Raw genomic sequence first — 20,238 nt, 5'->3', positions numbered from 1 at the left:
TTGCACCCCTCTAAAAAAGCCTCCATGCGGCTGTCTGGGCCAATCAGTCTGTTGGCTTTCAAACTAGGTCTTCAGTGGGATCTAAAATAAAGAAGTGAGAGGAGTATGAGGTGTAATGGCACACTAGAGAGCTTGATTTAATCCCAGGAAGTCTTTTACTCTCTCTGTGCTGGTATCATACTAAATATAGGTGGGTTGGGTATCAAACATACTGTAACAATCCTGGGTCCTAATACCAGGTTAAATCTCTGTTCAGGCCATGCAGTGCACTGTGACTGCCCCATATTGAGTCAAGGAAAAAGTAAGTCAACTAGCTAGCGAGACAACACCAGTTATTTCCAATGCAGTTTCACATTTGTGAGGAATTTCTTTTGTTTCCAGCTGATCATTGAAGACAAGGACGTTCACACCACTTGCAGATTTGTTTTTTTTTACATGCACAGAGGGACATTTTAAAGTTTCCCAGTAAGGTTTTACATTTTGTATCATGTAAAGGTACAGTTGGGTGGTATTTCCTTCTTGTGTGCACGTGTGTTAATCTGTAGTCAAAAGAATAAATACTCCATCAATCTGTCATAATGGAATATAGTTTGGACAATAATGCATGATTTCAGTCTCATGTCAAGTGAAGTGAAAAGGAAAAGTTGGCAGACAGCAAAGGCCAGACTGCGGAGGACAACTCGGTTATTTTGCGACTGTCTATTTTTTGTCTGTTGGTCTTGGCGTACAGTACGAGTACTGGAGGCTGCTGATGGTACAGATGACGATAGAGGCCCCATGAGCTCAGTGTGTGTGTGTGTGTGTGTGTGTGTGTGTGTGTGTGTTTGTGCATGTGTGTTTGTGTGGGAGGAAAAGAGAGAGAGAAAAGGGAGACAGAGACCTCCAAGGTTTCACTGTGGGATTCATGAGATTTAAAGAATGGCTACGGACATAGACTAGAGATTACACTAGGCTCAGCCATGACACACACATACTCACACAAGCGTGTACACATATGCTCAGGCAGATACAACAACAGAGGCCTAAATGCAAACATACTGTGAATGGAAACACTTGGGAGTGAATGAAAACAAACTTTTATATGAATGCCATAAATCCACCCTTGTGGAAACAAGTGGCTGCTGTATTTTATAGTTCACATATTGATATACAGGACATGCAACATACCTACACACCATCACATATACACACACACACACAGTTAAACATCTCCAGACTGTAACCTTGAACCCTGAACCCTGATGAAGGACATCAGCTGTGGAAGAAGCTCAGAAGCAGATGTCTTCAGGAAGGAAACCTCCTGCCACATAAACATATGCAAACACATAAAAATACACACACACATGCACACATGCACACACACACAGGCACGCTCACAAATACAGTGCGAGCCAACACACTCAACGAGACCAGAACGTGCCCTGCGCCCTTCATATGCCCCCAGCGCCTCTGAATTAGTCCACACACACAAACACACAGGAATAGTTACCCACAACACAAACAAAAATATACCCGGGCACACTGTGTTACCACGGCGATGACAGGACCGAGCCCTACAGGCAGCTCGAGTACTGCTCCAGATTCTCACACACAGGAACACACACACACACAAACAGACTAGCTTAGTTACTACACTTTATCCACAGCGACAGAGACAACTCATATAATCACATAAAGATTTAAATATGTTGTATGAATAAACATTTTTAAAAAGACTTATGCGGCTCTTTCCGATTCATTTTTTTCTATCATTTATATGGCATACAATGTTAAAGCATATTCTTTCTGATTTTCTTTCGATACCACTCTTGTGTCTGTACGGTAAATGTAGGCGGCTGGTTAGTTAAGCTTAGCATAAAGACTGAAAACTAAAGGGAAACTGCTAGCCTGGCTCTCTCCAAAAGGTAACAAAAACCATCTTCCAGCACCTCTCAGCTCACTAAGCTCACTAAATAACACGTTATATTTCCTGAAGTCTCTGCCACCACCACCAGACGTGGGCTCCAGAAAATTATAGCTCCCAACCCAAGAAATAGTCCGACACATAACCCCTGTTGAAACCTCAACAAGTCATTTTTACACCTCGGTTTTTTGGTACAAATTAAACAAGCGAGTTACAACCAACTGCTAGCTGAGCACTTTATATTTAGGACACAGAAATGAGGGTGATATCGATCTTCTCATCTAACACTTCCCAAGAATGCAAATAAGCATATTTCCCAAAATATCGAATTGCATTTTATCTGTGATAGCGCATTGTAAAGTATGACCTGATTTCCTGCAGCTAGACACAAATGCTGATTGTGGGAAATATTGTGTTGTCCAACCACAAAGTGCGCACGTGTGAAACAAGCATCCAGTGTTCTCCCTTGCCCTCCACCCCCTCACCCTTTGTCATTCTGTCTCACTCGCTCTCTCTCTCTTTCTGTCTCACCCTTCCACTCTCACTTCTCACGCTTGTTATGTGTCGTGTCATTGTTAATTGACTGGACTCCCTGCATGTGCAACGGCAGACAAGCAGGGAGGTTTTTGTATGCGTTCTCAATTGTGGAAGTGCCCCTTACGATAAGCAGTGAGGATTACGTAATACTATGTAATAATATGGCCCAGCTAAATGATCATGTATAGGTGGTTTAATTGTCTTAACTGCTCTTCTGATGACAATACAGTCATCCAAATTAATTGGCTGGATTGAGTATATAGAAAAAAGGGGAGCCTGACAAACAAGAGAGTCAAAAGAGAGAAAAGGCAGACAGACAGAGAGAGAGTGAGAAAGACAAACAGAGTAGGAACCAAAGTAACAGCAGCCTGAGCAAGTAAACAGAGAGGAGGATATGTGCTGCTTGCTGAGTGGATTAGCTGAATGAAATCTTGCTCTGACTCATGCCACACTTGCCTGTTATTATACTCCTCCCTTGCTTGTGTGTGTGTGTGTGTGTGTGTGTGTGTGTGTGTGTGTGTGTGTGTGTGTGTGTGTCTTGTGTGACCCTAATACAGCTGGCATGATGACATATGACAAAATCTACTGTATAAGCGAGTTATGACATACTTAAGCATATTTACAGGCAGAGAGGAGAGAGGCTGTATTAGATCCACTTTTTTACACTACACTCTGTCTGTTGGTGTTGGCTTAGAGTATACACTGTATAAATGATGATAGTTTGTGTGTGTGTGTGAGAGAGAGAGTGAGAGAGTATGACAGAGATAAAAGAGTATAACTGCAGAGTGGGGTGCAAAATTGTAAGCTACCTCTGTGTCTATATATACTGTTTAACACCGTGGAAAGTATTTGTTTATGTTGCACTGCTTATGGCACAGAAATACTGGGGTTAAAGGCAAAGTTCTTGTCATTAAAGCCAAATTATTCTCTAAATGAAGCTGCCAAAGTGTTCCTTGAGTGGGGAACTCTAACATAAAACCATATTATAGTATAGAAGAACCACAGTGTGTGTTAAACTTAGTATAAAATAGCAGAGATGTCCCACTTTGGTTTACTTTCTCTCTCTCTTCACTTCTCCTCACCTGTAGGTTAGCCTCAGGGTATGACATAACTTGTGAAGCTGTTGGACAACTGCTGTTGCTCTTGTCTGGCAGGTGCATTTCCTCCTTGCTTTGTTTTTCCCTTGTGTTTCCTTCCCTAAGTGATTTACCATTTCCCTGGAAATCATCCCTCTCCCCGTCTCTCTCTCCACACATCCCCTAAACCCATCATCTCTAAAACCCCACGGCTGGATTAGATGCCAAGCCCGCAGATTCTCCAGTGTGTGTTCTGGATGTTTAGCTTGTGGTAATTGTAATGTTTTATTGCATTATGTAATAGTTTCAAAATGATTAAAACAGATCAGTCAGAGGTTTGTGCAGGCACACTGGGTTGCATATATGAACAAGCCCAGACAGAACATTCAGACGGCCAAATACACACACACACACACACACACACACACACACTAGTGATATATTTCTTTCTTCCAGTAAGTGCATTGAGGGTTGGGAGACCAAACCCCAAACGGCGGCGTGTTGTGCCACAGCACAACAGTTGGGCTGCTCGTGTTAGTCAACGTAACTGGAGCCCAGGGAAAACCCTGCCACATCCACAGAAAGCACAACACTGTAACATACAGAGAGGACCCACCACATCACAGCAACGAATCACAGTGACAATAGAGACGCACAACTGCAGCGTACAGCAGGATTACGCAGCAAAACCATAAAATCCATAAATAATCACATTGTAGGTTTAACATGGAATTGTGAAACGCAGTTGTTATTTCTGTCTGCTCATGGCTCCCAGCAACAGAGAACATAACTTTGTTTAGACCGGGGTCTCCTTCTCTAACATGATCAACCACTAAACCGTAAGAAAGCAAGAAAATTAAAAATTTGAGAGTGCTACCGCTGTAGGAATGGAGAACAGCTGCAGGATAGATGTGTGTTACAGGCTTTATTCCACCACTTCCACTGCTCTACACCTCCATCCCTAATGCCTCATCACCCCATCTCTCCATCTCCCACAGCAGTAACTAAGGCATGACTCATGTGGGCGCAATGCTCTCAGTCGCTCCTCGGGGTCTCAGCTGCTGGTGAGGGTAGAGGGGAAACTATTTGACTATTTTCTCATTCCTTCTTTCTCTCTATGAAACACAGATGAAAAGAGAGAGAAGGGCGTCCTCTATTCTGAATGCACAACTGCTGATTTTAGGTAACGGTGAAATCGTGGAAAGGAAACACGGACGCTTAAACATGGACGATATCGTGGCTATGCGCAGATAAAAACAGATTGAGTGACGGGTCTAAACTTGCCTTGCTAACTATTCATGAGAATAGCAAAAATATGTTTGTTGACTCACACACGTGCATGCAAAGAAGAGATCATAAGACACAACTCGTAGAGCCAAAGTCACAGGTGTATGTGAGAACAAAGAGCCACAAACAGTATGTGAAGCTGAGCGGAGTAAATATAGATTTAGAGAGTGAAGCAGGCAGGCCAGGAAAAGAAAGAAATGTAGGGGTTAAACAACTGGAGTGCAGGGTGTTTGAATGAAACCAGTTAGGATGGCGACAGATGGACAATGCAGACAAACAAAGGATGAAGAGGAAATTATGACAGATTGAAAAGTAGTTAGGGCATGTCGGCTAAGGTTAACACAGATATAAGAGAGCAGCATGTCAGCATAAAATGTGTCTAGAGTTTTACAACTGCACGGCCACAGATGTCATACACCACTGCCCCCTCCCAGCTCACCCATTACCAAGCATTATCTCCCTGTCTCACCACGCCATTACCAGGCCTTATCTCCCACAGCGGGGGACACACCAACACAGTAAATCGCTGTTAGAACCAGCTGCAGTCTCCCTTTTCTGCAGCAACTCAAGGTCAGACTGCTGTCACTACCACTGCACCCTTCATCAGTAAAGCAACACTGAACACTGACTACTGCTTTATCACTAGGAGACCACCATGTCAGTAAGCTCATATTTACAGAGATTTGGATTTGTGTAAAATATCTCTTTACAGTGTATAAATCCAGTTACTATGAGCCCTTGTTTTTGTATTGTGGCCTATTATTATTAATTTTCTGTTCAATAAGGGGGGGCATAAAAACAGCAGTGTGAGAAAAGGCGTATTCTGGGAATAGTGACTCCTTTGCTAAAGGGGAGAGTTGAGAGGATAATAGGCAGAGAGATCCAACACAATCTTCAACTCTGTTTTAGACAAACTGCAATAACTGTGTTATGTAACAGCAAGACCAGAGAAAATCAAAGCAAGCCAACCTTCACTCCACCTCAGCCTCCAGCCTCTACCTCTCCTTCACAATACTGCGGGGGGTGATTAGAGACGGATAATTGGCGCGCGGAAATTCAACAGTATAGAAGCCAATTTTTTTTTTTTTTTTTTTTTTTTTTTTTTTGAAAAAGCACTAAATTCCAGAGCTAAGTGCCAAGGGGATTGAACAGTCTCCAAAACACATGCAAGGTCTTTTGTTCTGCACTCTGGTTCTTTTGTTTCACCTGCTGTACCACTCATTACAGGGAGCTTTACCTGTCAGATAGCATACGCTCTCTAGATTTGATCACTTAAACTGTATTTAATGGCTGCATATCCTTTCTACTTCGGGAAAGGCTGGGGAATGAGACCACATGGGAAACAGAAGCTTTGGTACAAGACATTAATAGCGACTTTTATCCCACAACTTTTACTTCAACTTAATTATCTTTATTATCGCTGTCAGAATAAATTTAACCCTTCAGGACTAATGACAGGATGTCAGTGAAATTTACGGTGCATTGTCAAGAGGTAAAGTAAATGGCAGTTGGCTGAGCCAGTTTATTAAATCTGTTAGTTTTGAGGTGGTTTAGAAACAGTTGTTACTGTAAAATATCCCACACCAGATTTTTCAGACATTTAGAGAGAGACAGGAAAAACACGGGAGAGAAAAGGGTTGATGTGCAGCAAAGGACTCAGCCTTGATACAAGTTCTACCAGGTGAGTTATCGGGGGCACCCACAAAAAATCTGATCTGAACTCTCAAATATCAACACTGGTATCCACCTTAGAAATCCAGTACAGTCAGGTTGTAGTTTTATTATTGGCTCTGGATGATGAATCATGATATCTTGACCCTCTGAACTTTCCTCTAGTGAGGCACTGATAGAGAAAATGTTATACAAAAAAAATATTACTGATTGCAGTGAAAGTTATTGATTTCTTTGCTACTCTGAGCACTTTGCATTCAAGCCAACATGTCAGCTTTGCACATAAGTCCTAACTGATACATTTTTAGATATAATTGTTGACGCTTTTGGGGGATGTAATGAGCACTGATGCCTCCTGGTACCACTGATACCGACAGGCTTCCTGGTTTCATTAGATAAAATTCTTGCTTAGTGCAGTTTTAAGAAAATAATGTTGTACAACAAAAGATAATGTTCGTATCAGTCCTCATACCACGCATCGACATTATTCCTTCCAATTCTCCATCAATCAACCCTTTGTCGCTCCTCTTGCTTCCTGTAACTCTCCCATTTACTGAGTAAAGGTTCAATGCCGTGCTGCCTTCTTCACGTGTTTCTGTGCTGTCAACACTTTCTAAAGATAACACCTCCACTTCACCCCAACCCCTTCACCCCCCACTCTGCCCACCCCTCCACCCATCAGCTACAGCTACACAACAACTCTGCTGCCACCCGAGACTGCTAAAATTAACCCCTTAAACAAGAGGGCTCTGATAGGCACTGTGATGGGACTGAAGACCACAGGATCAACCAAGACTAAGGGGAGGAGAGAGGGGACACGAGGAGATATTGAGAGACAAAAGAACAAATGACACAGAGAGATAAAAGTAGATGGAAAAAATGATGAGGCTTATACCAAACCCAAAGCTTAGGACACTCAGGACATAAAAAAAACAACATAAATTCCTGTAAAATTGACCCCGATAACCTGGTGGGAGCTGTGCAGTGAGTGCTGAGAAGAGCTGGATCATTAAAGTGCCACAAAGGCCTCTCCAGTACAGAGAACATTGCCTGCAGAGTAATGCTTACACCAGCAGTCAAAGGCACTGCTTTGCTGACCATGCCAATGTGCCCTCCTTCTCATATACAACAGAAAAACTCATTAACTCACACACATTATCACACCCTCGCTCACACACACACACGCATCACAGAGCATCCATAATCCAAAGTTGGCGAGCCTGGATGTAATTTGATCTTTCTGTTTGCAGTGGTGCCAGGAAATGCTAAGGAGAGCTGTGTTTCTCATGGTTAAATAAATTTTTTTTTCAACCTTGTGGGAAGTTCAATGGGTGACTGAAGAAGATTACAAAGATCTCCCTAACATTTGACCTGAATACAATGAAAAACCTGATCCTTGACAATTAAAAACTGAAAGCTGATGAAGCCAGTAAGATTAGGAGACTGTAGAGAATTGATCCTTTCCTGCATTTCAGTCACGTGAAACAAATAATTGTCACAGTCAGCAATCATCCAGGCGTTTAATTTAATAGCACGCAATCCAACTACACTGTGAGTCACAGATACCTGATTCTGCAAGCAATTGGCATCCTTGATTGTGACAGACTTTTCATTTAGTGGATATCATGCTGACTACCACTGGGGCGATTTGAAGATCAAGGGATTAGAGAGCGTTAGATGGGCAGATGAGAGGAAAGCTGAACCAACCCATTGAAACAACTCTGAGAGGGGGGTGGAAAATGGTCAGTATGACTCGGACACACTCACACTATCTGATTTTATCTCCGTTTAATGAAGCAGCATCACTGAGTGCCACCCCCAGTGAGGATCTGGTCGTTACCCAACATCTGTGCCATGCTGAATGAAATCTGGATTGCGGTCAATATAGTCAGTAAACTCTGTCATCAAGTCTTGGCAGGGGAAAAAAAGTTTCTCTTATGCTCTGCCATATGGTGATGATGCGGCATTTTTTTAGTAAAAAGTTCTGTTCTGGTAAAAAGTTGTTTTTCAAATTATGCTGTAAGAGACAAGCAAATATAGCCCGATGCTGGTTTTCTTCAAAGCAAGATGAAGCATGGGAAGATCTTTAAAAAGGCCTGTTTGTGTGTATGTGTGAGAGATAGAGATAGAGAAAGATTTAGCCTAATGCAAAAAGCCAACTATTTTGTTTTTTTCATTTAATGCACCACAAAAATGTATGTCATGTAACCTATGTACAGAAAACACAAATTGTGAAACTGATTATTTTTGTGTGTGCACACTCTCTCTCCTTAACACCTTCAGTCCCACTCCTAGTGACCTTTCACCTCATCACGTTCTCGACCAATCCGAAGCACTGACTCTAGGATCCAGAATTAGCACCGCTATCGCTGGCAGAATGTTGGAGAATGTTGACCATGCAGACAAGTCATGGAGGAGAGGAGTGCGGAGCACAGGCTCAGAGGAAAGACAAACAGTGGAGTGAGGCGGTTTTAATGGATACATAGAGACTGAGGTGCGGACTGGTAAAGACCCCTAAAGAAGTAAAAGGAGTAGATCACTTGTTATATGACTGGGCTGTTGGCTGATTTATGTTAAAGTAAAAGAGCAGAGGCACCAAAATCATGTTTTCAAGATCATTAACATAGGCCGACCAAGCATTACATAAGCAATATGATCTCTGAGAATATGAAATCAAATAGCAGCTGTAGCTGATGAGTGGCAAGTTCTGACAACTGTGCTACATAAAGATAAAAACATGATGCAGTACCGTGATAGAAAAGAAGATTTGTTGACTGTGTGTTGCGTGTCACCCTCTTAACTCGATCAATATCCCATGATTCCCTTCCTCCTGTTTAAATCTCTAATTCAGGTCTTTTTCCCCCTCATATTTTCCTTTTCGTGCCATCCTCTATTTTTCAATGATTCTCACTCTCCTCCTCCTCCTCTTCTTCTTCACCACTAACTGAGAAGAGTCAAAAGGCATCACACTATGAAGACATCACCAGCCCCAGAAGGGAAAAACTGAGCTGCACGCTGCTACTGTGATAACACTTCCAGCCACATGTGCATAAAAAAGCTTCCCTTCACTTTTCCTCTCTCCTAACCATAAAACCTCCCACCATACATGTTTAATGCAATCACTGACATGATCGACTTTTGACACACCAGTCAATCTTGCTTCTGAGTGGGAGGTCTCGGGGTCTGACCCCTACCACATGTAAACCCCTGGACAGCCATCTTAACCTAAACCTGCAGTACAGTGTGTTCTTAGGCTTGCTGATGTGTCTGACGGTGCATGTGTGTGTGAGCGTCCAGTGGGAAAGTCATGTTAAACATATACATAAACATGTCACACAGCACTCACCGATGCAGGCGTGCACACGGACGGTCAGCTGGGTCCTCAGAACAACACTGTGCTTCTTTCCTCTGGACCTGACAGAGAAAGAAGCAAAAAAAAATTATTACAAGTTCAAAAAAACTCTTTAGATTTCACCTCCGGTCAAAACTAATGAACTAGTTTCATGTTCTTTCTGGAATCAAGTGTAATTTTCTTGGCACCGATGCAGCGATCTGTCTTGTTTATGATTTATTCGCAAGATTATTATTGAGAAGTGGTGCAATTATCGTACGTTAAGGAAAATAAATTTGTTAGCCTTCTGTTTTTTTAATAATGTTGTGGAGTTGGTATGATGGGAATGGTGCAAACAACCAGTGGCCTGCATTGGATTTGAGCCCCTATACTGATAAAGATCCGAGCCTGGAGGACAGGCAGCAGAAACGTCAGAGCAGACACAACACACACATAAACAACTCCACGTACTATTGTGCTGTCTTGAGCATACATTCATACATGGCATATTTCCAGTGGGAAAACAAAATGAACACACACACACACAAGTATGAGTAAAAGATAGTAGTACGCTGGTATTTTGAGGGCGGCTCAAACTCTCTCACCTAACTTCAGCTTGTTATCCTGCAATCTGTACGAGCTAATCACTGACTCCCATCACTAACAAACTGAGAGAATCCAAACCAAACAGGGAAAGCACTGCCCTGATAACACACACCGCTGCAATACATGCATTACGCATAACATGCAGTAAGGATAACATACACCCAAACAAGGGTCCAGCTGGCCTCTTATCCTTCTGTTAAGCTGCGTTATCAGCTTTGCTCGGAAATAGAGCAAAATGTTAACACGATCTGTTGTGATGCTGATAAAAACCTTTCTTGTAAATTCTTCTTTTTTTTTTTACTGTCTGATAAAGTCTGTATTGTGTGAGAAAGACAGTCAAATCAAAGACCCAGGGAGAGTGTAAATACAGTAGGAGTATAAAAGAAGATTCATCATTTATCATTTATAGCTACAAGGAGAAATAAGGGGTGTTTTGGGTGAAAGGAATGCTAGTGAAATGGATAATAGGCAGGCATTCTTATCAAATGATGCCTCTTTTAAGAAATGCCTGTGCACCCATATGTGCCACAAATAGCCCAAACTTTATGTGATTTCTTAGATTATTTTAAGCATTCAGATCTGAATTTCAATATATTTTGAATAATACAAAAACAACTCAAATGGCTTGGAGACACTGTGGCCACTCTGCATTATAATCTATAGCAGTTCCCTCTCAAAATATCTCTTCACGTTGTTTAAGTGAAAGCATACTCTGAGCTGTCCTCGCCACCATTGGACCTTGTTTACTGTCTGACTGTGGTGAGCAGTGTCCTGCCGCAGCTGGAATCACAACACATTTTTGATGTGTGGGAACATAAATTCTGGGTGAAAATCACTTTACACCAATCTGCTCTTTATAACTCCCTGGGCTTTTTTTTTTTTTCAGTGAAAGGCAATTTTCATTTTTCCAGTTTAGATATGTCAGTAGAAAGTTAAAAATAAGGCTCTTTCTATAACAAGTGAACAGTGTCCATAAACCATGTGTTAATAATCACTATGCATAAATGTATGAGACAAGCTACAAATAATTAAAAACAAAAACTACCATCTAGTCTCTTCCAGAATTCACTATCACTCTCCCCTTGAGATGTTGCAAGAGCTGTCAAAGAATGATAACTTTAAAGCACAAGTAAAATATGTGGCGTGAGGCTGAGATATTGAGTGTGATTAGTTTATTCATTTTTGACACTATATAAATAGTGTTCATCCAACAGAGGGAGGACAGGCTCACTTAGACGTATTCAATGTGTGATTCATTTCCTAACAGTACAGAACGACCTTGGTAAATGTTTGATGTGATGACAGACAGGCCTGTCCGATCCAACCTGTTCATCAAGATATCAACCACTTCAGAAACACAAACACAAAACCTCATTCACCTGTCCATCATCTGTCAAATGGCTCACCAGGCAGAGCATGAAGACCCAAACACACGGACAAACAAATAAATGCACACATGGAAACAAGCAGACACAGACAGACACAGAGAACAACAGGCTCTGTTAGTCTGCCGTCACGTATCAAGCTGCAGTCCCCCCGGTCTCTTAAACAGATCAGCATACCTCAACTCTCCACAGACACACATTGTCTGTTACATTTCACAGCGAGTTAACAACTGACGCCTGGTTATATTTCTCAGATCTCTACGTGACAGTACTCTGTCACCCACGTTTGATAGCTGAGTAGCTCAATTTATCTCGTGTCTTTAGACTGGAAACATACTAAATCAACACTGATAATGCTACTGTACATTATCTGAATGTGTGTTATATCGAATGTGATTTGATCATTTATGGAAGATCCAGGGTCAGTTTGCTGACATATACCTGTGAATAATCAGGCAGGAAAGCTACATTCACTTTATGAAAAACAACCCTAAAAGAACGCATTCAGTATCATTGTACACCTGGTAATATGGTGCCATGTTACATAGAAAATGCCAAATGTTTGATAATTGTGGCTTAAACAAAAACTAAATTAATCACACAAGGTGTGTCAGGATCTAGATGGCTTACTGTGTCTTTCTGGGGAAAATACCGAGCTCTATAGTTTCCATTTTCCCTTTCTGTTGTTGAGTGACAGAGAGATTTGAGAGAGTGAAAATACTTCACGACAGTTATAAAGTGATCATGCTGTTTCTTCGCGAGTTGACAGTTTTGTGAACTGTGAAATTTTGTCACAAAGTAGATCAGAATATGAATTATTGTAAAAACACAGCGAGAGACGAGCTGTAGCTGTGGAGGGGAGGGAACATCTGTCCCGCTTTCCAGAGCGCTTCATACTTTCCGTGAACTTGTGCTTCCAAGAAATCCATATCCAGCAGCTTGTGATTCTTCCCATTTTATAAGAATGGTGGAACTCAGAAAATTATATGTATGTGTGTGTGTGTGTCTGTGTATGTGAGTAAGGGAGAGAGAGAGAGAAGGGGGCAAGGGGACTCATCAATTTGTCTCAAATGGACAGAGACGTTTTGACAGTGAAGAGAGAGAGTGGTTCATTCTGACAGTTTCAAAAGGATATAAATGTGAATCAGCCTCACCCTGTGTCGTCCTGTTGAAAGCCCTCCAGCTCGTCCCTTTGCTCAGCCAGAGAGGACTCCAGATCCAGATAGGTGCCATTGTGGGACAGCTGCAGCGCACAGTCATCAAGCTATGGAAAAGAATTTTAAAAAATCATCTTAAAACAAAAGTCTTTGATACTGGATTGGGCTGCACTGAACAAAACAAAGGGGGCAACAACTGAAATGAAAGTGGTTACCAACTTCAAATTGGCATTTATAGCTAAATTTGGAATGGAAAATATGATGTGCAACATGTGAAATTTCCCTGGCCATGCTGTGATGTGCGTACATGAACCACCCACAGGAATGACATCGGTCTCTGGGCCCGCTATTTTTTAATACCCCCCTCACTATGTCTCTGCATGTGTTTCACACCCTTTTTTTTTTTTTTTTTTTTTAAACAATTTGAGCCCGTAAAATAAAGCCAGTTTACGGGGGGAAAGGATTTGAACACGAGTGTGTACAGTGATCCATGAAAAGTGAGAGAGCCGTATGCAGTGTGACTCTGCTTTGAGCATTACAAAGCTGTTAAAGGAATTAACTAGTAGAGACGTAGCAATAAAGGCTGCAGAACATGAAACCAAAACCAGAGGGAAACAGAGAGAAAGAGAGATTTTAGTGCATTTAAATAACAGCTGTGAGGAAAAATCACACTTAAATATTGTTTTAATTTTGTTCAATATTAGGCTACGGTACACTTAAGTCTGTGTGTTTGTGGTAGGGGCAGTGACAGAGTGTGCTTTGTATCTGTTTTTCACTTCTTAAGAACAGACCAATCTTGCACCCATGCCATATGCGATTGCATGATCTAAGGTAGCACTGCAGAGCGACCTACGTCAGAATTAACCCACTATGCTGTGTAATGGGAAACCCTGCTGAGTTTGAGACCAGGTGCACAGTAATATATCTGTTCACTCCTGGCACTGATGTTTATGAGTAGAGTCACAAGTAGATAGCAGGTGCAAGCAGCCATCCCAGCTACAGCTCATAAAAAGTAACATACATCATTGCGTTATTGTTACAAACAAGAGCTTTGCGACTTATTGTTGAAGCTGCTGATGTATGAATAGGTGATTGGGATTATCAGCCATGAGTTGAGTTAAAATGTATTTAGCACCTCTATGGTGCCCTTGCCCGGCCTCTGGTGTGCTGCCAAATGGCCCTGGTCAGTCTAGCTGCATGACGACACTCTGCAGATCACAAGGCTTGCTGTTGCTCTCTGTCTGTTCCTCCTTCTCACTCGGAAACAGAGAGACGAACTGTCGGATGGACTCATAGCATAAATATAACCTATCTATATTTACTCTGCTCTGAGGGGGCATGCACACAGTAGCTCAAGGGTGGGCGTGTCTGCAGGGGCTGGGAGTTAAAGGGGGGGTGGGCACTGCCAAAGCCAAAGTGTTGCAAAGGAGAAGCTGACTGTAATCCATTTTGCGATTAACTTCGCAGTACTATGCTAACTTATTATAAATCCTTTAAGCAATCCCAAGCCCAGAGCAAGGAATACTGAACCATAAGAATAGGTCTCTCCTCATCCCTTGATAACATTAGTTCACCAAAATAATAGAGACGAGCAGATAGAGTCAAAGTGACAGCTAAGAAAAAATAATAATAAATAGACCTTGAATCAACTTCTACTTGACTAAGTTAAATTCTAACTCTAGCAGAGCAGCACACTCACAGTGGCAATGCCAACATGCTGATATTTAGTACGTGTAATGATTATTATATTCACAATCTTAGTTTTGCGTGATTGCATGCTAACACACTGATGGGTATTGGACAAACTTTTTTTTGTCCTGATGATAGTGCTGGAAAACTCAGGGGCCAGCACAGTTGTAGAGATAACAATGTGTCTGCCAAATTGCACGGCAACCCTTAACAATAGCTGACAAAACAGTTCACTCATAATCACAGATGTCATCCTCATGAGGGTGCAAAGAGGCGGGGCGGGTTTAATTCAGAATTAAAGTCTGAATAAAAGCAATCTTGTGAATCATCAGCTGATGACCATTTAGCCTCTGGGATCAATGGCCAGTGTTTTGGGGCTTCCAGTGAAGCCAGAGGATGTCTGTGATGTCTCTGCAGACCGAAATGTGACTAGATACATGAGAATGAAAAGACTAATCTCTATAAACAGATAAAAGTCTAAACTGTCGTCAGATGATTGATGATTGAGATGATGAATTAGGTTCTGAGATTGCATTTGCCTGCCTCTTGTTCTCCACACGGACTGTTTACCTACAACTGAAACTCACTCAGACATGACTGATCAATACTAAACAGACTACAAACAGAAACCAGAACACTGTCCCTTGCATACAGACTCTGCATTCATATGCAGATATCTGTTTATAAAGATTAAGATTAAACTGGAGAACATCTGGTGAGCACCTAACACACCAACACTGCTAAAAAAAAAGAAAAAAAAAAAGAAGAAAACATCAACAAGCATTCTGGTGCGAAGATTTTATGGAGCCATCTTTGTAGATTAACCCAAATTTCACCAGCTATGGCACCCTGCAGTGCGGTGCTATTGTTATTCACACTTTTCGTGCCTGGTAAATCACTGACTGAGGTTTGATTAAATAGACGGGGTACTGTGACAGTTGGGGCTTTAATCATGCCTTGTCCCACTGCCCTGATTTGTATGTAGGAGTAAGACTAAAGCATTTCTTCTGTCCAATCTGCTCAAATTATTGAGATTTTCATCGATTTTCCCCTTATTCTTGACAGCATGTCTTGTTCTTGAGTGAAGCTTTCTTTTAAAATCCTCCATTCTGTCTAACACATGTCCCAAGACAGAGTCCCAACACCACCAGCAGCTCCCTGCTGCACTTTATCTACACACATTACTCAATCATACAAATACTGCTTGGACAGCGAGAAGTAAGCCCACGGACCAATCTGTAACACAATACGTTAACAGCTCACCCTCCAAATGGTGTCTCTTTCCTAAAACACTTCGTTTGGATAATAGTAGTAATAACATAACAAAACACATCATGCTGACGGAGCCGGCAAAGAGGTGGCTCCAGAAGGAACCGCAAGCTCTTCACACTCAAGGCTTCGGGACGGGCCAGGGAAACACTTAGTGGCTAGTATACTTTACACTCATTTAATCAAATTCTCCCAGAAGAACGAAGCAGAGGGGAGAAAAAAAAAAAGAGTAGGGGTGTAGGGGAGTAATTACTTCCACGTTAAAACAACACCAAGCCTGCTGGCGATCACGGCGGGTCGACAGTTAACAATGCCCTTACGTAAGTTAGGCGATGAGTTTTTAAGAACTTTTTTGTGTCAAAATCAGAGCCACAGAGGATCGGGCTCTTTGAAGAGCGTGGAGGAGGGTGTGTTCTACGCGGCTATTAAATCTCCCAGTGTTGCTTTAATGGGAACCCTTTGGTAATGAAATAAAAGTTGAGCTGTGATGTCTAGGCTTTGTTGTTTTTGAGGGGAATGGGAGTTTTTCCCCTGAAAAACTGTGCCTGTTTGACTGATGAGGCTTCCTATTATATATTATTATTATATATTTTCCTTAGAAAAGGAAAATGAGGCTATCTTCTGTAAGAATCTAAAAATGACACATGCCATGCACACAAACCAGTGATACACTGATTTAGCCCTTTGGCAAGTTAGCCTGACCGTATGTGTGTGTTTATGCGTGCTTGTGTTTGAGTGTACGAGCTGGTGCATGGTCAGAGAGGTGGAAGGGGAGATGGAGGAAGAGGTCAGGAAAACCGCAGCAGCCAAAGTGAGGAGAACAAAGTGTCACAGGGATCCAGGCCTCGGCCACAGGAATTCTGGGACAAGTGACCTATACTTTACATGCAGGCCAGCCAGCCATATACAGAGCTCTGCCATCACAACATAATAACACAGTAGGCTTTTCTCAGAGAAGAGCACAGAAGGTTAAGACAAAAAAGAAAGACAATGGCTGCTTAAACTAAGAAAGACTAGAAAAATATCTCAGGAAAGTGTCAAACTTTTGCTAGCTTTGCCGTTTTCCACTAACATAATACCATTCAAGGCTTTTAAGCACCAACTTTTAGATCTGGACAGTCTGACGGGCAAATTTGCAACAGTTCAGTTTCATCCCTATAATCTAAGCGCGATATCCAGTTGCCATTGCGCACAGTCTTCCTCCTGATGTGAACAAAATTGCAAACACCAACGCTGGCTGTGCCATCTGTCCGCGTATAGGTTGTAATCATAAGCTTTCCTGTGCTGTGGGCCATTTTTCATTTGTTTTGTGGCTTTTAAAGATGGGGCAGCAAAAGATCTACTTGGTCTGGAAAACCACTTTGCTGTTGAACGCTGGTTTGCTTGTCAGCGTTGTGTGCCAGCAGTGGAACTCTCTTTCTCTGTGTGTCTTACTTTTTGTTTTCAATTTGATCTATATTCTTCCAGCTCGAGTTATATCGGCTTACAAACGTAGAATAAAAATAAGGTCACACAATATCTGTCCGATTTGTATTGCCTCTGTGGGTGTGTCTGTGTGACTCAACCTTGTCAGCAAGGAATGTGTTTTTTTTTTTTTTTCTGGGTTGCTTTAAACAACCAAAATTCTCAAAGAATGGACACTTTCACTTGTTCACACACCCATGGTAATCTGACACTTGACACTTGATCATCTGTGATTCAGGCTGGGCACCAGAGCTTCATGACTGTCACTTGTAGATGAATGAGGCAACTCAGAATACATCTCGTTGCACTAATGCCTTTGCACACCTGTCACTGCGCTAAAGAGACTGCAAAACATATTCAGCGAAAAGGATTATTCACTTCTAGATTCTGATTTCTCGCCCCCTTTGACAGAGAGATCACAGGTTACAGTCTGCTTTAGGGTTTCTTGGACCATCCAGCAGCTTTCTCAATGGCACTCCAGCAGAGCAAATGGATGCCAGCATGGGATTAAATCAAGATTTTTAGCCCCGTATTTAATGTTGCTGTGGGCTTTGAGGGAAACCTTTCCAACCCTAAGCTGTGTCAGTCCTCAGAGCTGTCAGTTGTGCTTGCAATGTGTTCTCAAAATAGCCTCTGAATGGTGGGTATGGTGAGTTTATTTGCAGTAGGCTTAAAGTGAAAAACAGCAGCCTTAAGCAACCTCATGCAGCCCTGATCTAAACCAATGTGTCCACAATAATAGGTGTTTTAATCTAGTCATGAAAAACTTTTATTTTTAGTTTTTTTTTATAATCTTATCATTCTTTATTGTGGAATATATCACTATAATAATCCTATAATCACTATGTACAAGTGAAGTCGAGGATGCGTTGTTTACCACTGGTGGTCCTACCTTGTGTGGAGCTTTGAGCAGCCGGTGGACGCCTGCTAACTGGTTGATTAGTGGGATATCCTCCCTGAAGGTGTACAGCGGTGGTCTCGTCGGTTCTGGAAAATTCGTGCTGTTAAACGGATCGGTGTCATCTAAAAACTGAACCCTGCAGATAAACGTGGCCATGGTGCATCCATGCAAGTGGCTCCTCTGAGGGTGGGGGGGCGGTCAGTCCGGTTTAATGAGAAGCCAGTACCGGCTATATAGCTCTGCTCGCTGTGCGCTCCTCCCGTGGTAACGACAACAAACCCGGGTCGCCAAGTGCGCCCTGTGCGCAGTCCTGTCTACTCCCGCAGGACCAGGGTGAGAGGAGGGGAAGAGTGCTGGAAGCCGAAAAGGTGGCACAAGAAACCGGGTAGTATCTTGTCTCGTCTCCTCGCTTTTGGTTGCTTGATGTTTGATGCCGCTGTGTTATTCTCGGAGAGGCAGGTGGCCAGTGATAAGGGACTGGAGGAGGCAGGCGGACTCCAGCGTGCTGCCGGATGTGTGAAGGATCAGCGCAGCTTGGGGACAGCCGGTCTGTCTGTCTGAGTCTCAGTAAATCCACCCCTCCTCCCCCCCATATCTATTTTCCCCCTCTGCCTCATCTCTCACTGCCTTCAGCTTAGTAGTGGCTTCCTATATGAGAATGATCTACTCTAATCCTACAAGAAATATATTTAGAATCTATGAAATGTGAAATGATCTAAAGTGCCAGTGGAACATTACAGAAAATTTGACATCATAGGCTTAATATACCTTGAAACAATCATAATAATAATAATAACTAGGGTATTTAATACAAATCATCAGGGGTGACACTGTTAAATAATGCGGTCAAAGTTGATATATAAAGTTTACACACTCCAAGTACATACTTGATACAGGACTGAATATTTGCTGTCAAGAGTTTTGCTGGAAGTTAAAACACAATCTTGACCAATCGTGACATCTTGTGGCCAAAATGTTGAAATGCAGGTCGTCAGTGCTACAAAATCTAATACTGTAACTTAGACAAAACAAAAACAAATAAAACTTTTCTACATCCATCCATTATCTCTAACTTATCCTTATCAGAGTCACGGTGGGCCTATCCCAGCTGACTTTGGGCGTGAGGCAGGGTACAACCATGGACAAGTTGCCAGCTCATCACAGAACACGCAGAGACAAACAATTATTCACAATCACATTCACACCTTATGGGCACCTTTGTGCTGCCCTATCTTTTCGACAGTACAAAATTATTGTTAAATACTGCAGGTGCAGGAGTTCCTATATAAGAGTACATTTATATTTATTTGCCGTACGGTACGACATACAACTGCCACAAGAACTATCAACTTCTGTATAAACATCCATTCAATTCAGTTTGGATGCAGCTGCAAGAAGTTATGTATAAAAAGAAACGCTGAGGTTAGAAAACAGTAATTTTGTGACACAAGACTGTAAAACAAAATAATTATACTCCAAGACGTTTTCTTTTGTTGTAGACCCTGTCTCCAAACTTTATCCCTCTAGTGTATATACACTGAGCATAACATTATGATCACCCGCCTAATATTCTATAGGTCCCCCATTTTTGCTGCCAAAACAACCTTTGCCCATTAAAGCACTCCACTAGACCTCTAAAGGTGTGGTGTGGTTTCTGGCACCAAGAAGTGAGTAGTAGATCCTTCATGTCCTGTAGGTTGCAAGGTGGGGCCTCCATGGATCGGACACATCCCTAAGATGCTTTTATTGGGTCGAGATCTGGTAAACACCATGAAATCATTGTTATGTTCCTCAAATCATGTCTGCACCATTTTTGCTTTGTGGCAGGGAGCATTATCCTGCTGAAAGAGGCCGCTGCCATCAGGGAATACTGCTGCCAAGAAAGAGTGTACATGGTCTGCAACAAGGCTTGGCAGGACCCAAGGTTTCCCAGCAGAACATTGCCCAAAGCATCGCACTGCA

General features: G+C 42.2%; 1 protein-coding gene across 4 annotated transcripts in view; it reads right to left on the bottom strand.

The window, feature by feature from the left end:
- The window catches only part of fhod3a (formin homology 2 domain containing 3a), a 47,456-nt gene extending 28,602 nt beyond the window's left edge, over nt 1-18,854 (bottom strand). For 2 of the 4 annotated variants that reach the window (XM_027287357.1, XM_027287358.1), the window contains exons 1-3: nt 18,268-18,854; nt 12,951-13,060; nt 9,821-9,888 (exon numbers count right to left, since the gene is read on the bottom strand). In XM_027287357.1, the coding sequence (XP_027143158.1) occupies nt 9,821-9,888; nt 12,951-13,060; nt 18,268-18,432 (343 nt within the window). In that variant the 5' untranslated portion in view covers nt 18,433-18,854. The remainder of the gene's footprint in view (nt 1-9,820; nt 9,889-12,950; nt 13,061-18,267) is intronic. The other 2 variants (XM_027287359.1, XM_027287360.1) reach the window with 1 other exon arrangement.
- Nucleotides 18,855-20,238: the final 1,384 nt, after the last annotated feature.

The sequence above is a fragment of the Larimichthys crocea genome, chromosome XIII, assembly GCF_000972845.2.
Source record: "Larimichthys crocea isolate SSNF chromosome XIII, L_crocea_2.0, whole genome shotgun sequence".
Taxonomy (NCBI): Eukaryota; Metazoa; Chordata; class Actinopteri; family Sciaenidae; genus Larimichthys; species Larimichthys crocea.
Note: the sequence above shows the minus strand (reverse complement) of the source record. Positions and strands in the feature narration are given on the sequence as shown.